Here is a 24667-nt window from a genome sequence, read left to right on the forward strand (position 1 = left end):
CCATGGGCCCTGTCTGCCCACATCTCACTGAGCAGCTGTGGCCTCTGAATGACTCCCCGCTGTATCAGATTCGCACGTCCACTGGAGGAGGGATTCGGGGAGGACAGAGGTGCCAGACTAGGGCTGGGTATGGCTTAAAGAGGAAGATCTCTCATCCTGGGGGAGGTGGCAGTAGAAGTGGAGAGCCTTTTCCGTGGACGACACAGGTCAGCGCACCCACAGAAATGTTCTGGGGGCAGCTGACTTCTCTCCGAGCCCGCGTTTCAGGGAGTGCCTCATCCCCCCTTACCTGCTGCGGCTTCCTGTGTGTTCTGGGTTGGCTCCTTGCTTGCTTGTCTGGACCCTGACTGGTCCTGCCCACATGTCTTTGTTTTGCTGCGCTTTGCTAGACGCCTGGACCGTTTCTAAACCCCACCTTGATCCCTTGCGTTTCAGCCCGAGAGGAAGTTTGGCGTGGTGGTGGTTGGCATCGGCAGAGCTGGCTCGGTGCGGATCCGGGACTTGCGGAATCCACACGCCTCCTCGGCGTACCTGAACCTGATTGGCTTCGTGTCCAGGTGGCTTTGCTTTGTGCCTTGTAATTCACGGGAAGCCCGGTGAGATGGATGAGGCCTTGGGCCACGCAGCTCCTCCAGACCCGGGAGAGAGCGAGCCAGCTCCAGGGTCATTCCAGGGAACCGTGCAGGGTCAGCCCCACAAGATCACAAGTTTGGACGGGTCTGGGAACTGACGAGTAACTAGACCTGCAGCTGGGATGTACAGTGAGTGTGACCACGCTCAGCTCCTCCGTAGAGGGGACTGCGGGCAGAGGTAGGGAAGATGAGCACAGGGCCTGACGGTTACTGAAGCGGCACAGTGAACACATGTGGGTCGGCCTGAATGAAGGCTTTAGCTGTGATACATCAGTTACCGTGTAACTGTCACATCAGTTACCATGACAGCCACCCATGCAGGGCCCTGGGCTTTCCAAGCCTGACCAACTATTTGACGTAGATGTCAACCCACTTGCCAGGTAAAGAAGCTGAGCCACAGAGAGGTTAAGTAATTTGCCTGAGGTCACACAGCTGGAAAAATCTAAGAACTAGACGTCAGCGCAGGTCTGTCTGATTCCAAAGCCCATCTTTTAAACACCATGTGTTCTTTTCCCCTTTGATAATTCTGAGCCCTGCTTTTAAGGAGTATCATTTATCTCCTGTAACTCAAAACCAAACTTTTCAGCGCGTTTCTTCTTCCCTGCCCCACCCTCAGCTCCTTCCTCCACCCCGACCACTTCCTCACATACACACCATTCACCAAACTAACGCCCTGTAACATCACTTATCAATAAGTCATTGGGAACTAGAGGTAGGCCCTGTGTCGGCAGGTGATGCAACAGAGAGCAAGTCAGGCACGTCTCTGCTTCCTAGTGCTTTAGAGAAATCAACTAAATATCAATACTTAAACAGAGCGAGCGTAAGTAACTATCCTGACGGTCCTCGGTCCTCGTAGAAGTTCTTTCAAATTTTAATTTATGGGACCTGCTTTCTTCCAATTTGTCTGTCTCGAAACCTGGCCCTTCCTTAAGGATTTAAAGTGGCGGCACTAAGGTGACCCAGAAGTGCTGGGAATCTGCCCTTGGTCAGTCTTCCCCTCCCAGTAAGATTCTAAGGGAGGGCTTCCCTGGTGGCACAGTGATTAAGAATCCTCCTGCCAATGCAGGGGACACGGGTTCGAGCCCTGGTCCGGGAAGATCCCACATGCCGCGGAGCAACTAAGCCCGTGTGTCACAACTACTGAGCCCGCGCACCTAGAGCCCATGTGCCACAGCTACTGAAGCCCGTGTGCCACAAGTACTGAAGCCCATGTGCCACAACTACTGAGCCCGCGCACCTAGAGCCTGTGCCCTGCAGCAAAAGAAGCCACCACAATGGGAAGCTCGCACACCACAACAAAGAGTAGCCCCTGCTCGCCGCAACTAGAGGAAGCCCACGGGCAGCAACAAAGACCCAACATAGCCAAAAATAAATTGATTAATTTTTTAAAAAAGATTCTAAGGGAGCAGCACAGATAGGAGGCTTGACAGGACGATTAGCCGGCACCGTTCCTCCTGCCGCTCCCCTGCCGGCAGCTGGGATCCTGCACGACACGGGCTCCAGGCTGAAGTGGGGCCTCTGCTCCCCCTGCACCCCCGCCCTTGGCAGCTGGCGCCGTAACTGCTGCAGCGGGAATACCGAACCTACCCAGGTCCCTCGGGAGGACGGCCAGCTCACCCCCATCCCTGCTTTACTGCACCCCTGCTGCTATTACACTGTCCCCTTCTCACGTGCCCTGTTCCTCACGACCTCCCTGCTAAGTCCTATCACCTCCCTGGGAAGCCTCTCCTGAAACCCTGAAACTTGGGGTTCCTTGCCTTCCTTGACCCTTCACCTGTACCCCCGGCACGGCATTCCTCCTGTTGGTCTCGTGTTGTTGCTATAGGTGTGCGTGTCTTCCTCCCTCTAGCTGACTTGTTGCTATAGGTGTGTACGTGTCTTCCTCCCTCTAGCTGACTGAGCTCACTGGAAGCTGAGGACTTTGGTCCGCTCTGCACATACTCCCTACAGGGCAGGCACACAGGAGACGAGCAGGGAGCTCTGGTCAGACCGAGCCGTGTAGGTCGGTGGTCCCCACGGGAAGAAACCCGCCGTAATGTCCTGCCGCAGCCCCGCTTCCCCACACGCCCTCTGGCTGCTGCTCGGGTGGAGCTCTGAGCTGGCCCGAGCCTCCTGCCGGCTGCCGCGTCTCCTGTGTGGCAGCCGCCGTTGGAGGACTGGTCCTCTCCAGCCTCCACTCTGGGGCAGTGCGCAGACAGCCAGGGCTCTCAGCTCTCCTAAGGCAGCGGTCCTTCTGAATGTGCAGGAGCCGGAAGGCTCAGCTCCTGTCCTGCCTCTGCTGCTGGTTAGCCGTGGAGCCCCTGCCTCTCTGGGCTTTGTCAGCTCGGCTGTAAGTGAGGCAGTGACACCCACCTTCCACTTGACCATCACAGGCCACGATGAACATGAAGGAGCTTGAAGTCACACGGCCGTTTGCCCCTTAAAGGTGTTAGTGTCTTGGATTTGGATTAGGTTAGGCAGTCCTGGTGTCTGGCCAAGTGCTTGAAGTTGGCAGTGACCGTGGAGATCGTGTCTCATGAGATTACAGGAGATCGGTTCTTTTTATCTTAGAGATGAAGTAATGCAAAGAGTCCCATGTCATATGGGCTGTTAGCGGTGGTGTCGGCACTCAATGCCAGGTCCCCGACTTCACCCCAGAGGCTGTGTTTCTCGCTGCGTGCTGAAAAATGCCCTGGCAGTGGGAGGCAGGAAGTTCATCGCTTCATTTCCAAAAGTCGATCACCAGGACATTGTTGGGAGATGGGGAGAAGGATGGCACTCATGTTTTCTCAGCCGATGTTTTCTCAGAGATGAGAAAACATGTTCTCAGAACATGTTTTCTCAGTTCTGCCTACTTTGAGCTCCACCTGTCTGTTGCTCTCAAATAGACGAAAGCTGGGAAGCACTGATGGGGTGCCGCAGATTTCTTTGGAAGATGCTCTTTCCAGTCGAGAGGTTGAGGTTGCTTACATCTGCAGTGAGAGCTCCAGCCACGAAGACTACATCAGGTGGGTGTTCAAGTCCTTGTGTTGCACAGGAGTGCGGGACAATAAAAATGCCTGGGCAGGCTGACATCTTGCAAAGGGGTCTTAATTATTGATGGGAAGAACTACATTGGATCCATGACCTTTAAAAATTGTCAAAATGTGAACTCTCACTCTGGGTTATAAATGTATAAGGACACGAAAAATATTGTAGAACTAATATTTATTTAGTACACCATAATTTAAAACATTAAAAACATTAACAATTAAAGTATCTTATTTCTTTGTAAAAAACTTAGTGAGTGTGGTTTGAACAGTGCCTGCCTTTTTCTGGCGGTTTAACTTAGCTACCATCTTTTCTGTGCCTTAGGAGAATTGTCATAGTCCTTTCAGTTTCCAATATTTTATCCTTTGCCCTTTCAACAACATGAGATCTCTGAGAAGGTCTCTAGGAGTTGCTTTAATATGAAGAGTTTTTGCCACGAGATGAGTAAGGAGATAGTGGTGGCATCAGAGTGGGGAGATCGCATTATTCGTAGAGCAGGAGAAGTGAAGTGTTCCCCCGCCCCACCTTTGAATGCAGAGCCTAGAGCCCTCCAAGCATTTGGTAGGACTGAGCCTGGAAGGAGGAGCCCCACTCAGGACCTGGCAGTTGACAAGGCAGGGCCAGCCGCCCCCAGAATCTCAGCTTCCCTTCTGGGTCCTTACATTAAACTACAGCTGCTTCCACCACGCCGTTCCCCAGAATCAGCTGCTCCCTGTTTATCAGGCCCACTCTAAGTGTGGCCAGAAACACCTTTCTGTGGTTCCCCTTAAACTTCTGTGGCACCAGAGGGTATGTCCTTAACAAAGTGATCACGTAATTCCCATGCTTATCAATGTTTGTTTCCTGGAATATCTAGAGAATAAAAGCCAGACTTCTGAGCACAGCACTCTGCGTCCTTTACATCAGGCTCCCAGCTACTTTTAGGACCTAGTTTTCCCTCCACTCCCTGTAGCCCACTCCCCTGCCATGCTGAAATGCTGAAATTCACACCACGTCCCAGTGGACAAAGCCCCGTAAACACCCAGGCGCCCTGCATATGCCGCTCAGAGTACAACATCCCCGTACCCTGGCACCTGGAAAATGCCTGTTGATACTTCAAGACCCAGTTCAGAGCCTTAGGGAAGTCTTTTCCGATTGCCTCAGGCAGAGCTGGCTGCCGTGGGTTTTTATTTATAGCTGTCATATGGTACTAGGCAATTTCCCTGCTAACATGGCTGTATTTCTCCTCCAGAGTAACTGGTACATAGTAGCTGGTTGAATACGTGAGTAGACGAATGGGTGAGTGTTCAAATGAACACATGACTAGAAAGCCTTTCTCTTACCGCTTAGTAGAAAATCACGTGAGATGCAGTTCATTCTCCTCATCCTCTGGCCCTGACTCTCACCCGTGTTTCGTCATGACACATTTACATGGAGACTTTTGTGCATTTATAACATTCTGTTCTCTGTCATGCGGGGCACTTAAGTTTAATTGAAGTGCATTTTCTCTGTATTTATCCCTTTTTTCCAAAGACAGTTCCTAAACGCTGGCAAGCACGTCCTTGTGGAATACCCCATGACACTGTCTTGGGCAGCAGCTAAGGAACTGTGGGCACTGGCTGAGCAGAAAGGTGACGTATGTTCTGTGCATCTAGAGCACAGACCCTCTTCCTAAGAATTCCTGCCTCTACGATTTCTGTGGTACCATCTTTATGCCTTTAAAACTTAACCCCATGTCAGATATATTACTGGTCCCATGGGCTCCCACACCGCCACCCCACACCCCATACTGTAGGCACGTAAAGGGGGCGTGTGTGGAGGGCCCACAGGGCAGAGGGATGGGTGGGAATTTGCAAACTTTTGTTCAAGACTTAGCTTCTTTTACTCTTATGAAAAGTATGAATTAGCTTCCACCTATGCTAGTGTTATAGATTATATATTATTAATATTATATATTATTTTATATAATAATATATATAATTATATTTCATTTTGGTTTTATTCATGTGATAGTTGTATTGCTAATGGAAAAATGCCCAGATCAGGGTAATTGATTGTCTTATGTACATAGTTTGTAGTTTTCATTGTTTCTCAAGAGGAACACTGTTTATTAAATATTTATTATATGCCAGGAACTTGAAAACTCTGCTAAACACTTCATATGTTATTTTGCTTAATTCTCTTAGAAATCGTTGGAGGTAGGTATTTTCTCTAGCTTATGTATAGGAATCCATGGCTCAGAGAAGTTAAAAAATTGTGCCAGAAATGGGGTATAACCTTTAAAAATTACGAATCTCTATATTGTATACCTGTAACTTATGTAATATTGTACATCTACTATACTTCAAAAAAAATTTTTTGTGCCAGATCACAAAGCTAGTAATATGACCACTAAATGGGAGATGGAGATTTGGTTTCAGTCTCTCTGGGCTCTGAAGTCCACATTCATTCCTCTGAGCCATGCCGCCCTCCAGAGATTTTTCTGTTTTTATGGTAACTGGACAAGTCCCTCTACGGGGGGGCAATTAGAACTAACTAGAATGTTTAGGGATTAATGGAGCTAGTTAAATGAAGTTTAAGTCAAAAACTCTCTCTGTTTCAACATTTGCTATTTTAAATCTTTAAAATATGAACAAAGTATGGTGAATGAAAATCACCAAAGAAAGGACCTTGTCCTTTATCACCAGTGTAGACAGATCACACTACTGAAACTCTTGATTGCCTTTCTCTAGTACTAGGCTGTGCTGCTGGAGGACAGAGCCCATCTTTCCTCTCTGTAGCCCCAGCAGCTAAAGCTAAACACCGCCCAGAACTTAGTAGGCCTTCAGTAGATGTTTGTCAAATGAAAAGATGGATGAATGACTACTGATGTGAATAAGAGGTTGGGGAGCTCTGGGGCCATCACCTTTGTATAGTATTTCTCATGGCACAAACGTCCCTGGACAAAGTACAAGACGCCAAAGATTTCTTGCTAATTGCAAAGGAAAAAATGTCCTTTTACAATGAAGAGCTCCACTGTTACCATCCTAACCAAGTGATTGCTAATCTGGGTAAGAATGACATCACAAGCCATCTGGTGGGATGTGTGTAGCATCAATCCTGTAACTGAGATTTTAACCAAACTTCTCACTTCACAAGAAATACAGGGATGAAGGAACAAATTAAATGACAGCAAAAAAGATTAAGTGAACTAGAATGTGGAACACTTTACAAGATAACAGACTAAGTGTCTTCAGGAAGATAATGTCCTGTGCATAGTGACTTCCTTCCAAAGAGCACAAGATGGAAAGAAGGGGAAAAAGAGTTAACTCTACACTAGAGAAACCAAACACTACCCCTCAGCCAGATGATTGAGGTCAGTGTAAACAATGATAAGTTATGTTAATAGGATGTACTTGTTGACTGAAAGCAAGTAGACTGCCACTTATTTCTCCAGCAAAGATGAGTTTATTCAGAATCATCAGAGAATTATAATTCAAGGTCTGCAACCGCGTGGCGAGCCACGTGCAAATCCCTGCACAGCAAGGGCAGGAGAACACTTTTATAGGGAAAAGGAAGTTTGGGGGGGGAATAGTAAGCAAAGAGTCCGTGGCTTTTCATTGGCTGAGTCCTTGCCAGGACAGAAGAGGAGTCGTCTTCTTCCTGTGGGGCTCTACTATCATCGCAGGGTATGGGAGCTCCCTGTGCTGGTCTCCCAACTCTATTTAATGGAGGTTTCTGTTTATTAATGTCTTATGTACGCTTAATATAATGTGATGAGAATGGCCCATTACTTCTGTAGTTTTCCTGTCCAAAACACATAACCCCAGTCTAACCATGAGAAAAACATCAGAAAAATCCCAGCTGAGGGGCATTCTACAAAATACCTAAACAGTACTCTTCAGAACTATCAAGGTCATTAAAAAACAAGGAGATTTTGAGAAACTTTCTAACCTAAGAAGGGCCTCAGAAGACATGATGACTAAATGTAAGTGAAACACAAAGAGCACATTAGGTTAAAACTATAGAAAACTAAATCAAATATGGACTTACTGTTTTAAAAATGAGAAACAAAATATTGTTATATTGGAGCCTGGTAATTAGCTCCTTAAGCAAGCAGAATCTGGATGGCTTGCTTACAGATCATGAATGGCTTTGAAAAAGAGAAAAGCCCTTAACACCAAGAATGACCTTTGTTCTCTAGGCAAGTATTCATAACTCATACTAGAATGTTCATTAAGCAGCGTTTACATGATACTTATCGCTATGTACGAGATACTGTCCTTGATAATAGGGGATAACAAAAAGATGACCCTTGCCCTTGAGGAGCCCACAGTGTCAAATGTTCACAGCTAGCAGTATTAACTTAACCTGTTGAAAGTGAATTGAAACAGTGATTATAGCAATTACACTGTAGCACAGGAAGGAATAATCTTATTCAATTCAGCATACCTAATGTTATATCATTTTGGACGGCAAGAGTTATGGATAATTTGGGAGTGATGTCAGCAAGGTGGTGGATAAGAAGCCTCAGAAGAACCTCATTCCCCACAGAGACACCAACTTAACAACAATATATAGACCAAAATACCTTAGCAAGTACTCCAGAAATCAGTTAAGTGGTTGCAGTACCCACAGGCAAGCACAGAGCCAAGAAGAGCTGCATTGAAGTGGGTAAGAAAATTCATTGCATTTGCTCACCATAGCCCTTCCCCTTCTAATTCTTAGATTAGAAGAATCTAAGGGGGGGGGAAGGAAAGAGTGGAACATGTGTCCAATGTTCTGGCTTTTCAAGGGCTGCTTTAAGGACTGATTTCTGTCTCTCCTGACTGGGAATGCTGAAGGAAACAGTAGTAGACACTGGATGCCAGGGTCAGGGCAGCTAAGAATGAAGTGAGCACTGTAGTTTGTTATAGCACCAGGGAGATTGCAGTACTTTGAACAGACACCACAGGGAGCAAGAGATTACAGGTTCTTGAGAACAGGGGCAAGCCTCTTTAACTTGGAAATTACATGTGCAAGCCCAAAGAAGATACATCTCCAGAAAAGGTTTGAGTGGCCTCCAGAATTTCTGGCCTGGCTGATTGGTGAAGGTCTTCCCCTGTACAAAGCAAATCTATAAAGACTGGGAGAGGTGGCTGTTTTTTCAAATACTCAAATCTCAATACAGGCATATCTTGGAGTTATTGCGGGTTCAGTTCCAGACCACAGCAATATTGAATATTGCAGTAAAGTGAGTCAAATGAATTTTTTGGTTTTCCAGTGCATATAAAAGTTATGTTTACACTGTACTATAGTCTATTAAGTGTGCAATATCATTATGTTAAAAAACAATGTACATACCTTAATTTTAAAATACTGTATTATTAAAAAATGCTAACCATCATCTGACAAGGCAGGGTTGTCACAAACCTTCAATTAGTTAAAAATGCAATATCTGCACAGTGCAATAAAGCAAAGTGCAATAAAACGAGGTTTGCCTGTAAATGATTACAAGGAATACAAAGAAACAGGGAAGTATAGCCCACTCAAAGGAATGAAATAAATCTGCAGAAACCAACCTTAAAGAAATGTAGATCCAAGAATTACCAAAATAACTGTCTAAAAGTTGCTCAGTCAGCTAAAACAAAACATAGACAAGTAAATGAAATCAGGAAAACAGTGCATGAACAAAATGAAAATATATCAACAAAGAAATGTAAACTATAAAAAAGAACCAAACAGGACTTCCCTGGTGGCGCAGTGGTTAAGAATCCCCCTGCCAATGCAGGAGACACAGGTTCGAGCCCTGGTCTGGGAAGATCCCACATGCCACGGAGCAACTGGGCTCGTGCACCACAACTACGGAGCCTGTGCTCTAAGAGAGCCCATGAGCCACAACTACTGAATCCCATGCGCCTGGAGCCCGTGCTCCGCAACAAGAGAAGCCACCACAGTGAGAAGCCCGCACACCACAGCGAAGAGTAGCCCTCGCTCGCCGCAACTAGAGAGAGCCCACATGCAGCAACAAAGACCCAACGCAGCCAAAAATAAATAAATAAATAAATAAATAAATTTATTTTAAAAAAAAGAACCAAACAAATTCTGGAGCTGAAGAATAAAATAACTGAGTTGAAAAATTCACAAGAAGGGTTCAACAGCAAATTTGATCAGGCAGAAGAAAGAACTGGCAAACTTGAAGGTGGGTCATTTGAAATTTGAGTCAAAGGAGCAAAAAAAAAAGAAGAACGAAGAAAAGTGAAAAAGGGACCTCCCTGGCAGTCCAGTGGTTAAGACTCCACACTTCCACTGCAGGGGGCGCAGGTTTGATCCCTGGTTGGGGAAACTAAGATCCCGCATGCCACATGGCATGGCCAAAAAAAAAAATGAAGAAAACTTAAGGGACTTAAAGGACACCATCAAGCAGATCATTATATGCATTATGCAAGTCAGAGAAGGAGACGAGAGAGAGAAAGGGACAGAGAGCTTACGTGAAGAAAGTATGGCCGAAAACTTCCTAAATTTGGGGGAGGAAATTCAAGACAATGAACTCCAACTAGAATAAATCCAGAGACCCACACCAAGACACATTGTTATAAGGACAACTTGGAATAGAAAGAAACTACCTCATCATAATAAAGGCCATATATAAAAAGTCCACAGCTGATATACTAAATGGCAAAACACTGAAAGCTTTTCCTCCAAGATCAGGAAACAAGGTAAGGATGACCACTTTCACCACTTCTATTCAACATAGTACTGAAAGTTGCAGCCAGAGCAGGTAGGCAAGAAAAAGAATACCAGGCACCTAAATTAGAAAGTATAATACCCCAAAACAAAAACAAATTTTAAAAAGTTACACATAATTTGGACATATCACTAGAGTTTAAATATTTAATGTAAAGGAGAAACATTTTAAGATGTATTAAAAGCTCTCCACAGAAAGAGAAAATAAATTTATGTTGTATTGCTTCTCTTGGCAGGGGGCAGAATTATAGAGATGGAGAGCTCATCTTCATATAAGAAAGAGTTTTCTAAGAACCATAACTGTTCTGACATATTTACCCAGGATGCCATAGAAAACAGTCCCAGCATTGGTTATCATATAGCTGACTAGCGCTTGGTTAAGGGTACTTTTTGCATTTTCAAATATCAGAAGTGGAATGGAAAATCATATTTTTGTTTTCATGGACACATGTAAAATGAATCACTGTTGGCTCAGGGCAGTGCATGGCCTGCTGTTCCTCTGTTTCTTCTCAGAATCAGTGTTTCTCCAGCCCCATCTGTCACCCCACCAATCAGATGGGATAGCTTGCCAAGTTTGACACATTTAATAACAAGTGAGACAACTTCTTCTAGCATTTGTATCAATGGTTAAACTAGTTACAAAGGAAGACCTCTATGACACAAGAAGTTCTGAGAAATGTCTTATTTCTTTTACAAAAGCAGCTCTGAATAGGCCAACACCAAAGCCATTGAAGAAACTGAATAATAATTCTGGTACTCATCTCACTAAATTAATTACCTTAATAAGTCCTTATCCTTTTGTAAATTGAGATATAATTTCCTTATGATAAATTCAGAGATTTTAAGTACAGAGTTAAATGAATTTGGACAGAGTATATACCCATGTAATTATTACTCCAGCCAAGATACAGAACATTTTTATTACTCCAGAAAGTTCCCTAGTGCCCCTTTCCTGTCGGTGACTTGTCCCCTCAGTGACATCGATTACCTACTACCAGACTTCCCTTCAGATTATCTCTCAGCTAGGATCTGAGACCGTTCCTGTATTGCTGAATCATCAGTATAAACATCATGTCACATATATGCAAGGAAAAAAAAAAGCAAATAAAACAAAATCGTAACAGAGATTAGCTAGTAGAATTCTGGTTGGTCTTATTTTTTTCTTTATATTCTTCCACATTTTCTCAATTTTCTTCAATGACATGAATTTATGTTTACACTTTAAAACTAAAAATAAATATAATTTTGTTTCTACCATATGATCACAACCATGAAAAATAATTCACAGCAGAATGACAAGAAAGAAGGAAATATACCAATATATCTTAGTAGTGGTTCTTTCTGGTAAATAGGATCATGGGTATTTTTATTTCTTCTAATATTCCCCCCAAATTTAAAAACACTTATTTATTATTTCTGAGATACACAAAACACCCTATTTCAAAAGATGAGGCCAGAAATGTTTCTTTGAGAATTTCATAATATACTGCTTATGTCAGAAAGCTGCTGAAATCATGTTTGAGGAAATAAATGAGTCGAGAATTCAAGTCTATTAATTGCAAGTTGCCTTTTCATTTTCTCCTAAGAAGTTATATCTTATTTCATAATCCATGACTGTTTCTGGCTTGCTGTCATATTTTTGGTGCTATAACTATTTATTTGGTTTGGTTTTTTTTTTTTTGAAGATTATGTTGAAATAACCTCAAACTTATAGAAGAGTTGTGAATACAGTACAGAGAACTCTTTTTTTCTTGAGAGTCATTTGAGAGTAAATTGCCAACCTCATTCCCCAATAATTTCATGCGTATATCCTGCAAATAAAAACAGTCTCTAGATAACCACATACAACCATCAAAATCAGGAACTGTTACCAAGACACATTTTAACCAAGCTCACAAAAATCAAAGACAAAGAGAGAACTTTGAAAGCAGTGAGAGGAAGAAGACTCATCACACACAAGGGAATCCTGATAAGGCTGTAAGCAGATTCTTTAGCAGAAATCTTGCAGGCCAGGAGAGAGTAGGCTGATACATTGAACGTGCTCAAATTGTTATTCAGGAATGAAGGAGAGATAAAGACTTTCCCGGACAAATAAAAGGAGAAATAATTTATCACCACTGGACCTGCCTGAAAGGATGTTAACCAGTAACATGAAAATATATGAAAGTGTGAAATTCAGTGCTAAACTAGCCAACTAGGTTGGCCAAAATGTTCGTTCGGGTTTTCTGTAACATCTTATGGAAAAACCCAAACAAACTTTTTTGGCCAACCCAATATATAGTCAAATTCAAAATACTCTATTACCGCAATGGTGGTGTGTAGATCACTTTGAACTCTAGTATATAGGTTAAAAGACAAAAGTATTAAAAGTATAGCTACAATATTTTGTTAATGGATACACAAGATTAAAATACATAAATTGGGACACCAATAACATAACTCGTTGGGGGGAGGCAAGTAAATATGTAGAATTTTTAAATGCAATTGAAGTTACGTTATTGTCAGCTTAAAATGGACTGTTATAACTATAAGATGTATTACAAAAGCCTCATGGTACTGTTAGTACCACCAAGGAAAAAAATGATAAAGAGAAAAGAATCAAAGGATACCATGACCAAAAACCATCAACTCATAAAGAAAGACAGTGAGGGACTCCCCTGGTGGCGCAGTGGTTGAGAATCCACCTGCCAATGCAGGGAACACGGGTTCGAGCCCTGGTCTGGGAAGATCGCACATGCCACGGAGCAACTAAGCCCGTGTGCCACAACTACTGAGCTTGTGCTCTGGAGCCTGTGAGCCACAACTACTGAGCCCATGTGCCACAACTACTGAAGCCCGTGCATCTAGAGCCTGTGCTCTACAACAAGAGAAGCCACCGCAATGAGAAGCCTGTGCACTGCAACAAAGAGTAGCCCCTGCTCGTTGCAACTAGAGAAAGCCCGTGCGTAGCAATGAAAACCCAGTGCAGCCAAAAATAAATAAATAATTTAAAAATAAATAAAAAGACAGTGAGAGGAAGAAAGGAACTATAAAACAATCAGAAAGCAGGTAACAAAATGGCAATAAGTTCTTACCTATCAATAATTACTCTAAACGTAAGTAGTTTAAATTCTCCAATTAAAAGACAAAGAGTAGCTCAATTCATAAATAAGACCCAACTATATGCTGCCTACAGAAGACTCACTTATGCTTTAAGGACACTCATAGGCCAGAAGTGGAGGGATGAAAAAATATTCCATGTGGATGGAAAAATACTCTGTGCAAATGGAAACCAAAAGAGAGCAGGTGTAGCATATTACACAAAATAGACTTAAAGTCAAAAGCTGTAACAAGAGAAAAAGAAGGTCATTATATAATAAAGGGATCAATTCCTTAAGAGGATATAAAAATTGTAAATATGTATGCTCCCAATATTGGAGTACCTAAACAGATCTGAAGATAAAAATAGGCAGCAATGCAATAATAGTAGGGGACTTCAATACCCTGGTCTCAACAATGGATAAAATATCCAGACAGAAATACATTATGAACTAATGAATTTGAACTACACTTTAGACCAAGTTGCCTTACAGACGTATATAGAACATTCCAACCAATAGCAACAGAACACACATTCTTCTCAAGTGCACATGGAACATTCTCCAAGATGCATCATATGTTAGGTCAGAAAACAAATTTAATAAGATTAAAATCTTATTAAGTATCTTTTCTGACTACATGGTATAAAATTAGAAGTCAGTAATGGGAGGAAAGCTGAAAAATTCACCTATATATGGATTAAACAACACATTCTGAAAAAACAATGGATCAAGGGTAAATGTTTTAAAATTTTTGAGGTGAATGAAAATAGAAACACAAATACAGAAATTGATGGGATTCAGCAAAAGCATTTCTAAGAGAGTAGTTTACAGTGATAAACACCTACATTAAGAAAAAAGAAAGCACTCAAACAACCTAACTTTACATCTCAAGGAAATAGAAAAGGAAGAACAAACTTAGTTGTTGGGGAGAAATAATAAAGATTAGAGCAGAAATAAATGAAATAGAGACTAGAAAGACAATAGAAAAGATCAATGAAACTAAGTTGGCTTTTTGAAAATATAAAATTGACAAATCTTCAGCTAGACTTACCAAGAAAAAAGGGAAATGACTCAAATTAATAAAATTATAAATGAGGAAGGAGACATTGTAACTGATACCACAGAAATACAAAGAATCCTAAGAGACTATGAACAATTTATGCCAACAGATTAGATAATTTAGGAGAAATGGATAAATTCCTAGAAACACACAACTTACCATGACTGAATCATGAAGTAAAAGAAAAACTGAGCAGACTAATAACAAGCAAGGGGATTAGGAGATTGAATAAGTAATCAAAAACCTCCAAACATATAAAATCCACATGGCTTTACAGATGAATTCTACCAAACATTTAAAGAAGAATTAATAACAATCCTTCTCAAACTCTTTCAAAAACTTGAAGAGGAAGGAACAATTTCTAACTCATTTTATGAGGCCAACATTACCCTGATACCAAGCCAAGCAAAGACACTACAAGAAAAGAAAATTACAGGCTGCTGTCCATGATGAACATAGATGCAAAAATCTGCATTAAATTCAAAAGCACATTAAAAGGATCATACACCATGATCTAGTGGGATTCATCCCTGGGTTGCAAAGATGGCCCAACATATGTAAATCAATAAATGTGATATACCACATTAACAAAGTGAAAGATAAATATATGATCATCTCAATAGACGCAGAAAAAGCACTTGACAGAGTTCAACATCCATTTGTGATAAAATCTCTCAACAGATTAGGTGTAGAAGGAGTGTTTCTCAACATAACAAAGATGATAGAGAGAACCCCACAGCTAACATCATAATAGTGAAAAGTTAAAAGCCTTTCCTGTGAGATCAGGAACAAGACAAGGATGCCCATAATAACCACTGTGTGCTATTTAACATAGTAAACTGTAAGCTGAAGCCAGAGTAATTAGGCAAGAATAATAAATAAAAGGCATCCAAATTAGAAAATTAAAATTGTCTTTTTGCAGGTGACATGACCTTATATGTAGAAAACCCTGAAGACTCCACTGAAAACTGTTAGAACTAATAAATTCAGTTAAGTTACAGAATACAAAATTACCATACAGAAATCAGTTGCATTTCTATACACCAACAACAAAGTATCTGAAAGAGAAATTAAGAAAGAAATCTCATTTACAGTACCATCAAAAGCAATAAAATACTTAGGAATAAATTTAACAAAGGAGGTGAAAGACATGTACGCTGAAAACTATAAGACACTGGTGAAAGAGATTCAAGAAGACATGAATAATGGATAGATACCCTGTGTTCTTGAATTGGAAAGATTGGTATTGTTAAAATGTCCATACTATCCAAAGCAATCTACAGATTCAGTGTAGTCCATATCAAAATTCCAATGGCATTTTCCACAGAAATAGAAAAAACTATCCTGAAATGTGTATGGAACCACAAAAGACTTTAAATAAAAAAAGCATTCCTGAGATGAAAAACAAAGCTAGAGGCATCACACCACCTGATTTCAACCTATATTACAAAGCTGTAGTAATCCAAACAGTGTGGTACTGACATAAAAACAGGCACATAGATGAGTGGAACAATAAAGAGCCAGGCATAAACCTATGCATATACAGTCTACTGATTTTTGACACCAAGAACACACACTGGGGAAAGGATAGTTTTCAATCAGTGGTGCTGGGAAAACTGGACAGCCACATGCAAAAGAATGAAACTGGACCCCTATCTTACAGCATTCACAAAAATTACATTGAGATGTATCAAGGACAAATACAACTGTTTAAAAAAAAAAAAGGGACTTACCTGAAACTGTAAAACTCTTAGAAGAAAACACAGGGAAAAATCCTTGACATTGGTCTTGGCAATGATTTCTTGGGTAAGACACCAAGCATACAGGAAATGAAAGCTGAAATAAACAAATAGGTCTGCATCAAACTAAAGAGCTTCCACACAGCAAAGGAAACAATCAATAAATTGATACTTTACAGAAGAGGGAAAGTATTTGCAAGCTATATATCTGATTAGGGGTTAATATCCGAAGTATAAAGAACTCAAAACTAACAGCCAAAAAGCAAATAATCCAATTAGAAAATGGGCAGAGGAACTAAATACACATATTTCCAAAGAAGACATTCAGATGGCCAACAGATATATGAAAAATTGCTCAACATCATTAATCATCAGGGAAATGCAAATCAAAACCACGAGATATCACCTCACACCTGTTAGAATTGGCTGTCATCAAAAAGACGAGACAAGTGTTGGTGAGGATATGGAGAAAAGAGAACTCTGGGGCACTGTTGGTGAGAATATCAGTTGGTGCAGACACTATGGAAAAGACTATGGTGGGTCTTCAAAAAATTAAAAATAGGACTACCACATGATTCAGCAGTCCCACTCCTGGGTATATATCCAAAGGAATTGAAATCAGTATATTGAAGAGATACATGTACACCCATTTTCACTGCAGCATTATGCACGATAACCAAGAGATGGGAACAACCTAAATGTTCTTCCAGAGATGAAAAGGATAAAGAAAAATGTGGCTTATATATACAATGGAATATTATTCAGCCATGAGAAAGAAGGAAGTCCAGCCATTTGCTACAACATGAATGAGCCTGGAGGGCATTATGCTAAGTGAAATAAGTCAGAGAAATACAAATACTGTATGGTTTCACTTATAGTGGGATCTAAAAAGAAAAAAAAGCCTGTTTCATAGAAACAGAGATTTGAATGGCAGTTGCCTTGGGCTGGGGGAAGGGGAAATAGGGCTATATAGATCAAAGGGTACAAATTTTCAATTATAAGAAGAAGTTCCGAGGATCTAATGTACAACATGGTTGTTATAGTCAATAATATGGAATTGTATACTTGAAAGTTGCTGAGAGTAGGTCTTAAGCATTCTTATCACACACACACACAAAGAGTGAACTGTCAGGTGATGGACGTGTTAAGTGTCTTGATCTTGACAATCATTCCACAATGCAAATGTACATCAAAACAGCACATTGTACACTTTAAATATATAGTTATATCTGTCCATTACCCCTCAATTTTATTTTTTAATAACTTTTTCATAAAATTCATTAGGATTTTTATAAAGGTGGAAATAAATGTGTGTGTTCAGTCAGCCATCTTGAGTCCAAAGCATGGACGTAGCATTTTTGAGCAAATTAAAAAAATTTTTTTAATATATATATTTTTTCATCAAAGTATAGTTGATTTACAGTGTTGTGTTAGTTTCAGTTGTACAGCCAAGTGATTCAGTTATACATACATTCTCAATTTTTAAAAATGAAAAAAATACGAGGAAATTAACAGGATTTAGGATGACTGCCTTTTTTTTTTTTTTTTTTTTTTTTTTAAACCCCATCCTTGTCGTGACAGGGAAAGTCTTGCATGAGGAGCACGTTGAACTCTTGATGGAGGAGTTTGCATTCCTGAAGAAAGAAGTGGTGGGGAAGGACCTGCTGAAAGGGTCTCTCCTCTTCACAGGTCAGCCCTTGGTGGGGTCACAGGTCATATGTAACTGGTGAGGCTGGTGGGGGGTTACTGGGTTCTTTCTGAGCTCTCTAGGATGTGAGCTTGGATTCATTTCTGCTAAAGACGTTCTGACTGAGGGCCGATTTAATTTTCCCACGCACCCACAGACAATAAAAATAATCTATTTTTCTTCTTTCCTCAAATGAGATCTGATTGCTCAGTGGGCCTTGAGGAAAACGTGTTAGAAATCTCAGGCACATTTATACTTTTGGCCCAATCGATTAGGTAGAATTTTCTCTCATGAAATCTTGACGAGTTGGAGATTATTTTTCCACAGGAGGTTAAAAATGAAAGCTCTCTTTGCAAAAGGACCGAGAGAAAGGTTCTTGGAGAAGAGAACATGTTTATACTTCTCTGTGGAGCAAGTAGAATATGCATAGACCCTTTCTTCCTCCAACAAGTTATCAGGACCTTGGCTGCGGCCAAGATATTTGATCTACTATATATTCAGCTATTTACTTTATGTTGGTCATTCTTTGAGCACCTCTATTAGCAGAAGGAAATGAACAGCCTGGAGCCTCAAGGTCTGCAGTCTCCTTTGGGTGGACTCCTTGGATTTGTCTCCACCCTAAGGCATCTGGGCCACCTTTCCCGAGGGCTTTCTTTACAGAAAGGAAACCGACATTGTCAAGTGCTAAAACCATTCATCTGTTTGTGAGTTTCCAGAAAATATACAGTAGTGGAATCTCATTTCAAAATCCATCTGCAGGGACTTCCCTGGCGGTACAGTGGTTAGGACTCCGAGTTTCCACTGCAGGGGGGGCATGGGTTCAACCCCTGGTTGGGGAACTAAGATCCTGCATGCCATGCGGTGCAGCCAGAAAAAAAAAAAGAATGGCACAAAATCCATCTTCATCCTTTAAAATGATGATATAATGAGAGTTGTGGAGACAATAATAACCATTAATCTGTTCTAAGGAACTGTGCTAAGTATGTGACATTATTTTATTTCATGTTAATTCACGTGATAATCCTATAAAGTGGGTATTTATTACCCCCATTATACAGATTTTTTAAAATGAGGCTCAGAGAGGTGAGTAGCTTCACAAAGTTGACCCAACAGTTAACGTGGCCGAGGCAGACAGACTGGAGCTCAGACCTGTAGCAGCTGTTCAGTCCTCTGCACAGAACGAGAGCGGACAGTAACCGGCCCAGAGGGAACCGCCTTTCCTTTGTAAGTTTCATACTTAGGTTCTAGTGATTTGAAATCATGCTGTCTATGAAACTTACAATCTCTGTTTTCTTTTATTTATCTTTTTATTTACTTTGTTTTCTTTAGCACATACTCATAATTATTAGTTGTTTTAAGTCAATATCAAAGTTATAAGAAACCTTTGGTTTAAAGAGCAGTGTAACAGATACGAAGTCTTATAAATCTAGGTTATGTTTAAAATTTAGGCCGGGAAGAGAGGGGAGCAGTATCTTGACCAGATTTCTCATACAGATACTCCTTGCAATATACTGTTGTACACGAGATTATGAAGACTGTGGAAACACTTAACGCTGTATCAGTTTTCTTGATATTGACTACTTTATAGGTATTACTGTTTTCTCCACAGCTGTCACAATTCCTTCACTCCCTTATCATTTACACAGACAGTTATATGGTATTTATAGGAATATAGGCTTGAGGGACTAAAATACGTTAATTCTTTTACTTCTTTAAGTCACTAACTGAAGGGGATATATATGTTTACATATGTGTGTGTGTGTGTGTGTGCTGTGTGCATACACACACACACACACACACACACGTTAGAAGCCTAAAACATTTTTATTACCCCGTGGGCCAGATGGACTGCAATTTCTAGTGAAATATTTTATTTTACCAACAAAGTGAATTTAAGAAACAGGAAAAAGGGGAGACGTTTTTATGCAAGTCTCCATCAGAATTAGTCATCTTGCACACCCCCGTCACAAGGTAGGTTGTGTGTCCTGATCACCCAGCCACATCTGTTCGCCCCCGTCACATCCCCCGTGCCCCCCAGCTGTCAGCCCCTCCCCTCCAGCCCCCGCCATGTCTGTGATTCCCCACAGCTGGCCCGCTGGAAGAAGAGCGGTTTGGCTTCCCTGCATTCAGCGGCATTTCTCGCCTGACCTGGCTGGTCTCCCTCTTTGGGGAGCTTTCTCTCGTGTCCGCCACTTTGGAAGAGCGAAAAGAAGATCAGTATATGAAGATGACCGTGTGCTTGGAGACGGAGAACAAAAGGTAGGTCATGAGAAGCTGCGAGGAGAAGGCAACATAAGGACATCCTCATGGGTTCACGAGGGAGAATACGGGGGACCCAGGGGCCTAGACCTGCACCTTCGACTCCAGAAGGGCCGTCTGCTTATGCCAGTGGGACGGGTGCTGGGATTTCACTTATGCTGCCCCATGCCATCCTCCCAGCAGCCCTGTAAGGTTAAGAGAAGCTTACAGATTTGAGCCGGCTGTCTAAGCCACACAAGTGAGCAGTATCCGGTTGTGTCTATGGCCTGAATTGTTGCCAACATTTTATGGTGAAAGATTCAGGCACTGGTGAGTTGAAAGAATTTTGCAGTGAGCATCCAGCCAGCTACCTAGATCCTGCCATTAACATTGTACTCTGCTTGCTTATCACATGCCCAACTATTTCTCAGCTTTACCACCACATCATATGTCATAGTGTTCCCAAAATGTTGATTCTTTATTTTTCCTACCAAGTCTTTTTTTATTATTTAAAAATGTTCAAGAGACTTTAAAATGGCCCAGAGACCCAAAGATGTTCGTGTCAAATATAAGCTCACACGGAGGTGGGGTCTGTTCGTTCCTCCATTGCTAAAGCCTCCGTTTGATCCTGGTTCATGACACACCCTGATAATTCTTCTAGGTGGGTAGTGGTGATACCCTCTGATTCCCAGCATCTTCCGTAAATGGCCATCAGTCCCCTAATGACGAGAAATGCAATCCCAGAAATAATACGCTTGCAGATTCTACTTGAACGTCCTTCCTGTATTATTTTTCGAAACCAAGTCCTCTACTCATCCATCTGGGAGGCTGAGATAATGATGAGTCCCATCTGACAGTAAATGTAGATCTTTCACCAGCAAACACCCTTCAAGATAAAATGCCTCTTACCAAGTCTTTTTAAACATAAGGAGCCTCTGCGAGTCGTTTGCCGACACAGTTTCTTAAGTTATAGCTGCCTTCCAACAACCTAGTGGAACAGAGCAGAACCTCAGCAGAGGCTGGGGAGGAGGGCAGACATGACCTTGAAAGGTCACAATAAAAGGACCAGCAAGACCAGGATCACTGCTTGAATCCCGGGTGTACAAGTGCCAGTATTTGCTAACATTTACTGAGTTCTTACCAGGTGCCAGGGCCTGGTCCTTTTATAAGGATTTTCTCATACAATCTTTATACCAACTCTCTGGAGTGGGCATTATTATGATTATTATTATGATCACCTAGGAAACTATGAGGCTCAGAGAGGTTAAGAAACTTGCTAAGGGCACACAGCTAACAAGTGATTGTGTGAGAATCACGCTCAGGCAGCCTGTCTCTGGTCCCCAGATGGTCACACCTTCTCCACAGAAATGCACAGGAAGGGCATGAGAAGGGAATATTATTGAAAACATGCCAGGCCTTGTCTTTACTTCATCCTAGTCCTCACCTGTCAACGAGGTTGGGTATCATTAGCCTCAGGTCCCAGATTATCCAGGAAAACCCAGTGCAATTTACTCCCAAGCCCGTGTTCTTCCCATTTTACCAGCAGTTTTCAAACTTTGTAAAAAAAAAAAATAAGCATTAGAACACCTTTTCAACCCAAATCTATATAGAAGAGGTACACGTTTCAGGCCTCCTGTTGAAGCCAGTTGGTAGGAGTGGTGCCAGAGCCAGGCGTGCCCTACCCCCCATGCCCTCATCCTCCAGGGCAAATAATTTTTTAGGACCACAAGATGAGGAAGTTATTCTGTCCACATCTCTCCTGATGGCTCCCCCTTTATGTACTTCAGATCTTTTCCTCTTAAACATTCACCCCACACTCTAATGTAGGTCTGGGTGAGCTGGTTGGCTGAAGGGGAGGGCTCCTTTACCCAGGTTGGAGGTACCCCTGAGCTTCCTACAGCACCCAAAACAATCTTAAGTGACCTGCTTGGGCCCCTTTCTTGCAACTCCGCACCGACACCATTAGCCGTATTATGGCCCGTCCCTCTAGAGGCAGAGAACAAACAAACCAAAGGTAGTTCCCCTTCGTTCCTTAGCCACGCTGATCTAGCCTGCCCACGCCGGGCCTGCCCCACTGCAGCCCACGGGGAGAGGAGAGGAATGGAGACAAGAGAAGGCCAGCGGCCCTGATGCCTGCCCGGCATTGAACCCTTTCCCTATTCACACTGAAAACTCCATTACTTAGCACAGCGGTCCAACCAGATTGCCTGTCCTTGACCCTGACTCTTCCCTGTAGGATAAGAATAAGGAGGGGAAAGCAAAGAAAAGTAGCCAGAGCCAGTCCTCTCATTCCTGAGACTTCGTTCCCAGAAGAAGGAAGGAAAACTATATATGTGTATATGTGTGAAGAGGTTGAATGCAGGATATCCATATTAAAGTTGGAAAGAGCTTGAATATTTGGCAATAATGAAATATTGAATGAATTATATAATCAGTTATCCCCATGATATGCAGATAAAAATATAATAGCAGTATCTGTAGGATCATAAAAATATTTTTAAATAAGTAAACATAATAAAAAATTAGTTATACTTGAGGATTTATATTCCATATACATATAGGCAAATATTTGAAAGGATTGTCTCAAACTGAAGATTATTTAGGCAAAAGAATTATGGATTTTTTTCCATCGAAAGTCCTTAAATCAATGCTGTATTGTTTTTAGAATACATTTTTGAAGAGCAGATTTTATATTTTTCCTGTCACATTATTCAGTGAAGCTTCTAACTTTACATCGAATCTGCTTAGATTTCTCTGTGTTTCATTAAGCAGATAACACAGCTTTTATCTACTGTAAAGACAGAAAAGATAAATCCGGAAAAAGAAGAAGCTTTAGCAGTGGTCTGTCCTATTTGAATTGTAGATTTTTGTGAGTGCTGACCTTGGCCTGAGGGGCAAATGTGAAATGGAAACAGGTGCTTTGTGAGTGGGCAGGCAGCATCTGGTCTTGGCATGTGCCTGGGGTCATAGACCCCTTTGAAAATGTGATGAAAGAACGCTAAGAATCCTTTCCCATAAAAATGCACATACACTTGGAAACAACAGTTTGCACAGGATCTCAGGTCTGGATCCTCCAGAGGGATCTGGTGAGATTCAGGGTAAAAACTCCTAAATAACAACCTGATAACACCAGAATCTTTGAATTCCCCTGCCTGGTGGCAAAATTGAACAAAGGACCTTTCGGCAGTAAAGTTGCCAACAATCACCCATGGCATCTGGGAGGCTGGTGGAGGTTGGGATGCAGCAGCTGCGGGGAAAACGGGCACAAAGCGAGGACCTGGCACCGGGCACTCAGGTGCCAGCCCGCATCCGAGCGCCTCTGTGAAATTAACCCTGTGCCTCTTGCTTCCACAGCCCGTTGACGTGGATTGAAGAGAAGGCGCCTGGCTTAAAGCGAAACAGACATTTAAGCTTCCATTTCAAGTCTGGGTCCCTGGAGAATATGCCCAACGTAGGCGTCAATAAGAATATTTTCCTGAAGGATCAAAATATATTTGTCCAGAAACTCTTGGGCCAGTTCTCTCAAGAGGAGCTGGCTGCCGAGAAGAAACGCATCCTGCACTGCCTGTGGCTGGCGGGAGAGATCCAGAAACACTGCCGCGCGAAGAAGTGAAGGGAGGGGGCAACACGGCCCTGCCCAGACGAGACCCGAGCCTGATTTTTATCAAGAGTTGACCTTTATCTCTATTCTTACCATTAAACGTGTCTTGGGTAAACAGGATTCGCTTATTGTCACGAGCCGCGTTGGGAGTGATGCTTGGGTAGGGGCACACGTGGTGGGGATGAAAAGAGAACCACCCTTGGTTGAGCGGCACGGGATGCTTTAGATGTCCAGTTTCATTCACTTTTCCCAACGGCCCTGTCGGACGAGTATTACCAGCCTTGTTTTCCTTAGTATATTGAAAAAATCTTGTTTGAAGTCACCCAGATAGTAAATGGCAGAACCAGCCTTTAAATCCCACTCATGCGCTAAATCACTGCAAAACAGTTCCTGGAACCCTCCTTCCTGCCTTAAGGAATTTTATTTCGCCCCCACCGACTATCACTGGGCGACCGTGCCCCGTGCCCGGCGCTGGGGATCCTAAAAATGAATAAGGCATAGCCGCTGCCCTCAGTAACTCCCAGTGTCGGAAGGGAAGCGAGTCACACAAACTGGTCATTGTAACGTCGGAGGTTCAGGCTGTCCCTGGCCATCTGGAGGAGGGTTCAGGGAAGATGTCCAAACCAGGTCCTGATGATGAAGAGATCAGCTGTGTGAAGGTCAAAGAAGGGCTTTCCTGGCCGGGGGGGCGGGGGGCAGTATGAACAGAGAGAAGTAAGAAGCAGCCTGGCCAGTGCCCTGGGACAGTGTCGCTGGAGCACTGGGTCTGGAGTGGGGAGTCCCAGGGAGGCAGATCTGATGGTGGGGGGCCTTGTAGGCCAGGTGAAGAGCTGGGGTGTTGTTTATCAGGCTGTGTAGAGGCACCGAAGGGTGTTGTTTAACGTGCCGGGGACGTGGGGTGCGTGGTCATGTTTCTGATTTAGGTAGAGCGCTCAGA

General features: G+C 42.4%; 1 protein-coding gene across 4 annotated transcripts in view; it reads left to right on the plus strand.

Moving 5' to 3' along the window:
- The window catches only part of BLVRA (biliverdin reductase A), a 57458-nt gene extending 33613 nt beyond the window's left edge, over positions 1 to 23845 (plus strand). For 3 of the 4 annotated variants that reach the window (XM_036863146.1, XM_036863145.1, XM_036863143.1), the window contains 6 exons: positions 436 to 596; positions 3500 to 3619; positions 5154 to 5251; positions 17786 to 17893; positions 19979 to 20150; positions 23484 to 23845. In XM_036863146.1, the coding sequence (XP_036719041.1) occupies positions 436 to 596; positions 3500 to 3619; positions 5154 to 5251; positions 17786 to 17893; positions 19979 to 20150; positions 23484 to 23742 (918 nt within the window). In that variant the 3' untranslated portion in view covers positions 23743 to 23845. The remainder of the gene's footprint in view (positions 1 to 435; positions 597 to 3499; positions 3620 to 5153; positions 5252 to 17785; positions 17894 to 19978; positions 20151 to 23483) is intronic. The other variant, XM_036863147.1, reaches the window with a different exon arrangement.
- The last annotated feature ends 822 nt before the right edge of the window (positions 23846 to 24667 follow it).

Source organism: Balaenoptera musculus, chromosome 9 (assembly GCF_009873245.2).
Source record: "Balaenoptera musculus isolate JJ_BM4_2016_0621 chromosome 9, mBalMus1.pri.v3, whole genome shotgun sequence".
Lineage (NCBI taxonomy): Eukaryota > Metazoa > Chordata > Mammalia > Artiodactyla > Balaenopteridae > Balaenoptera > Balaenoptera musculus.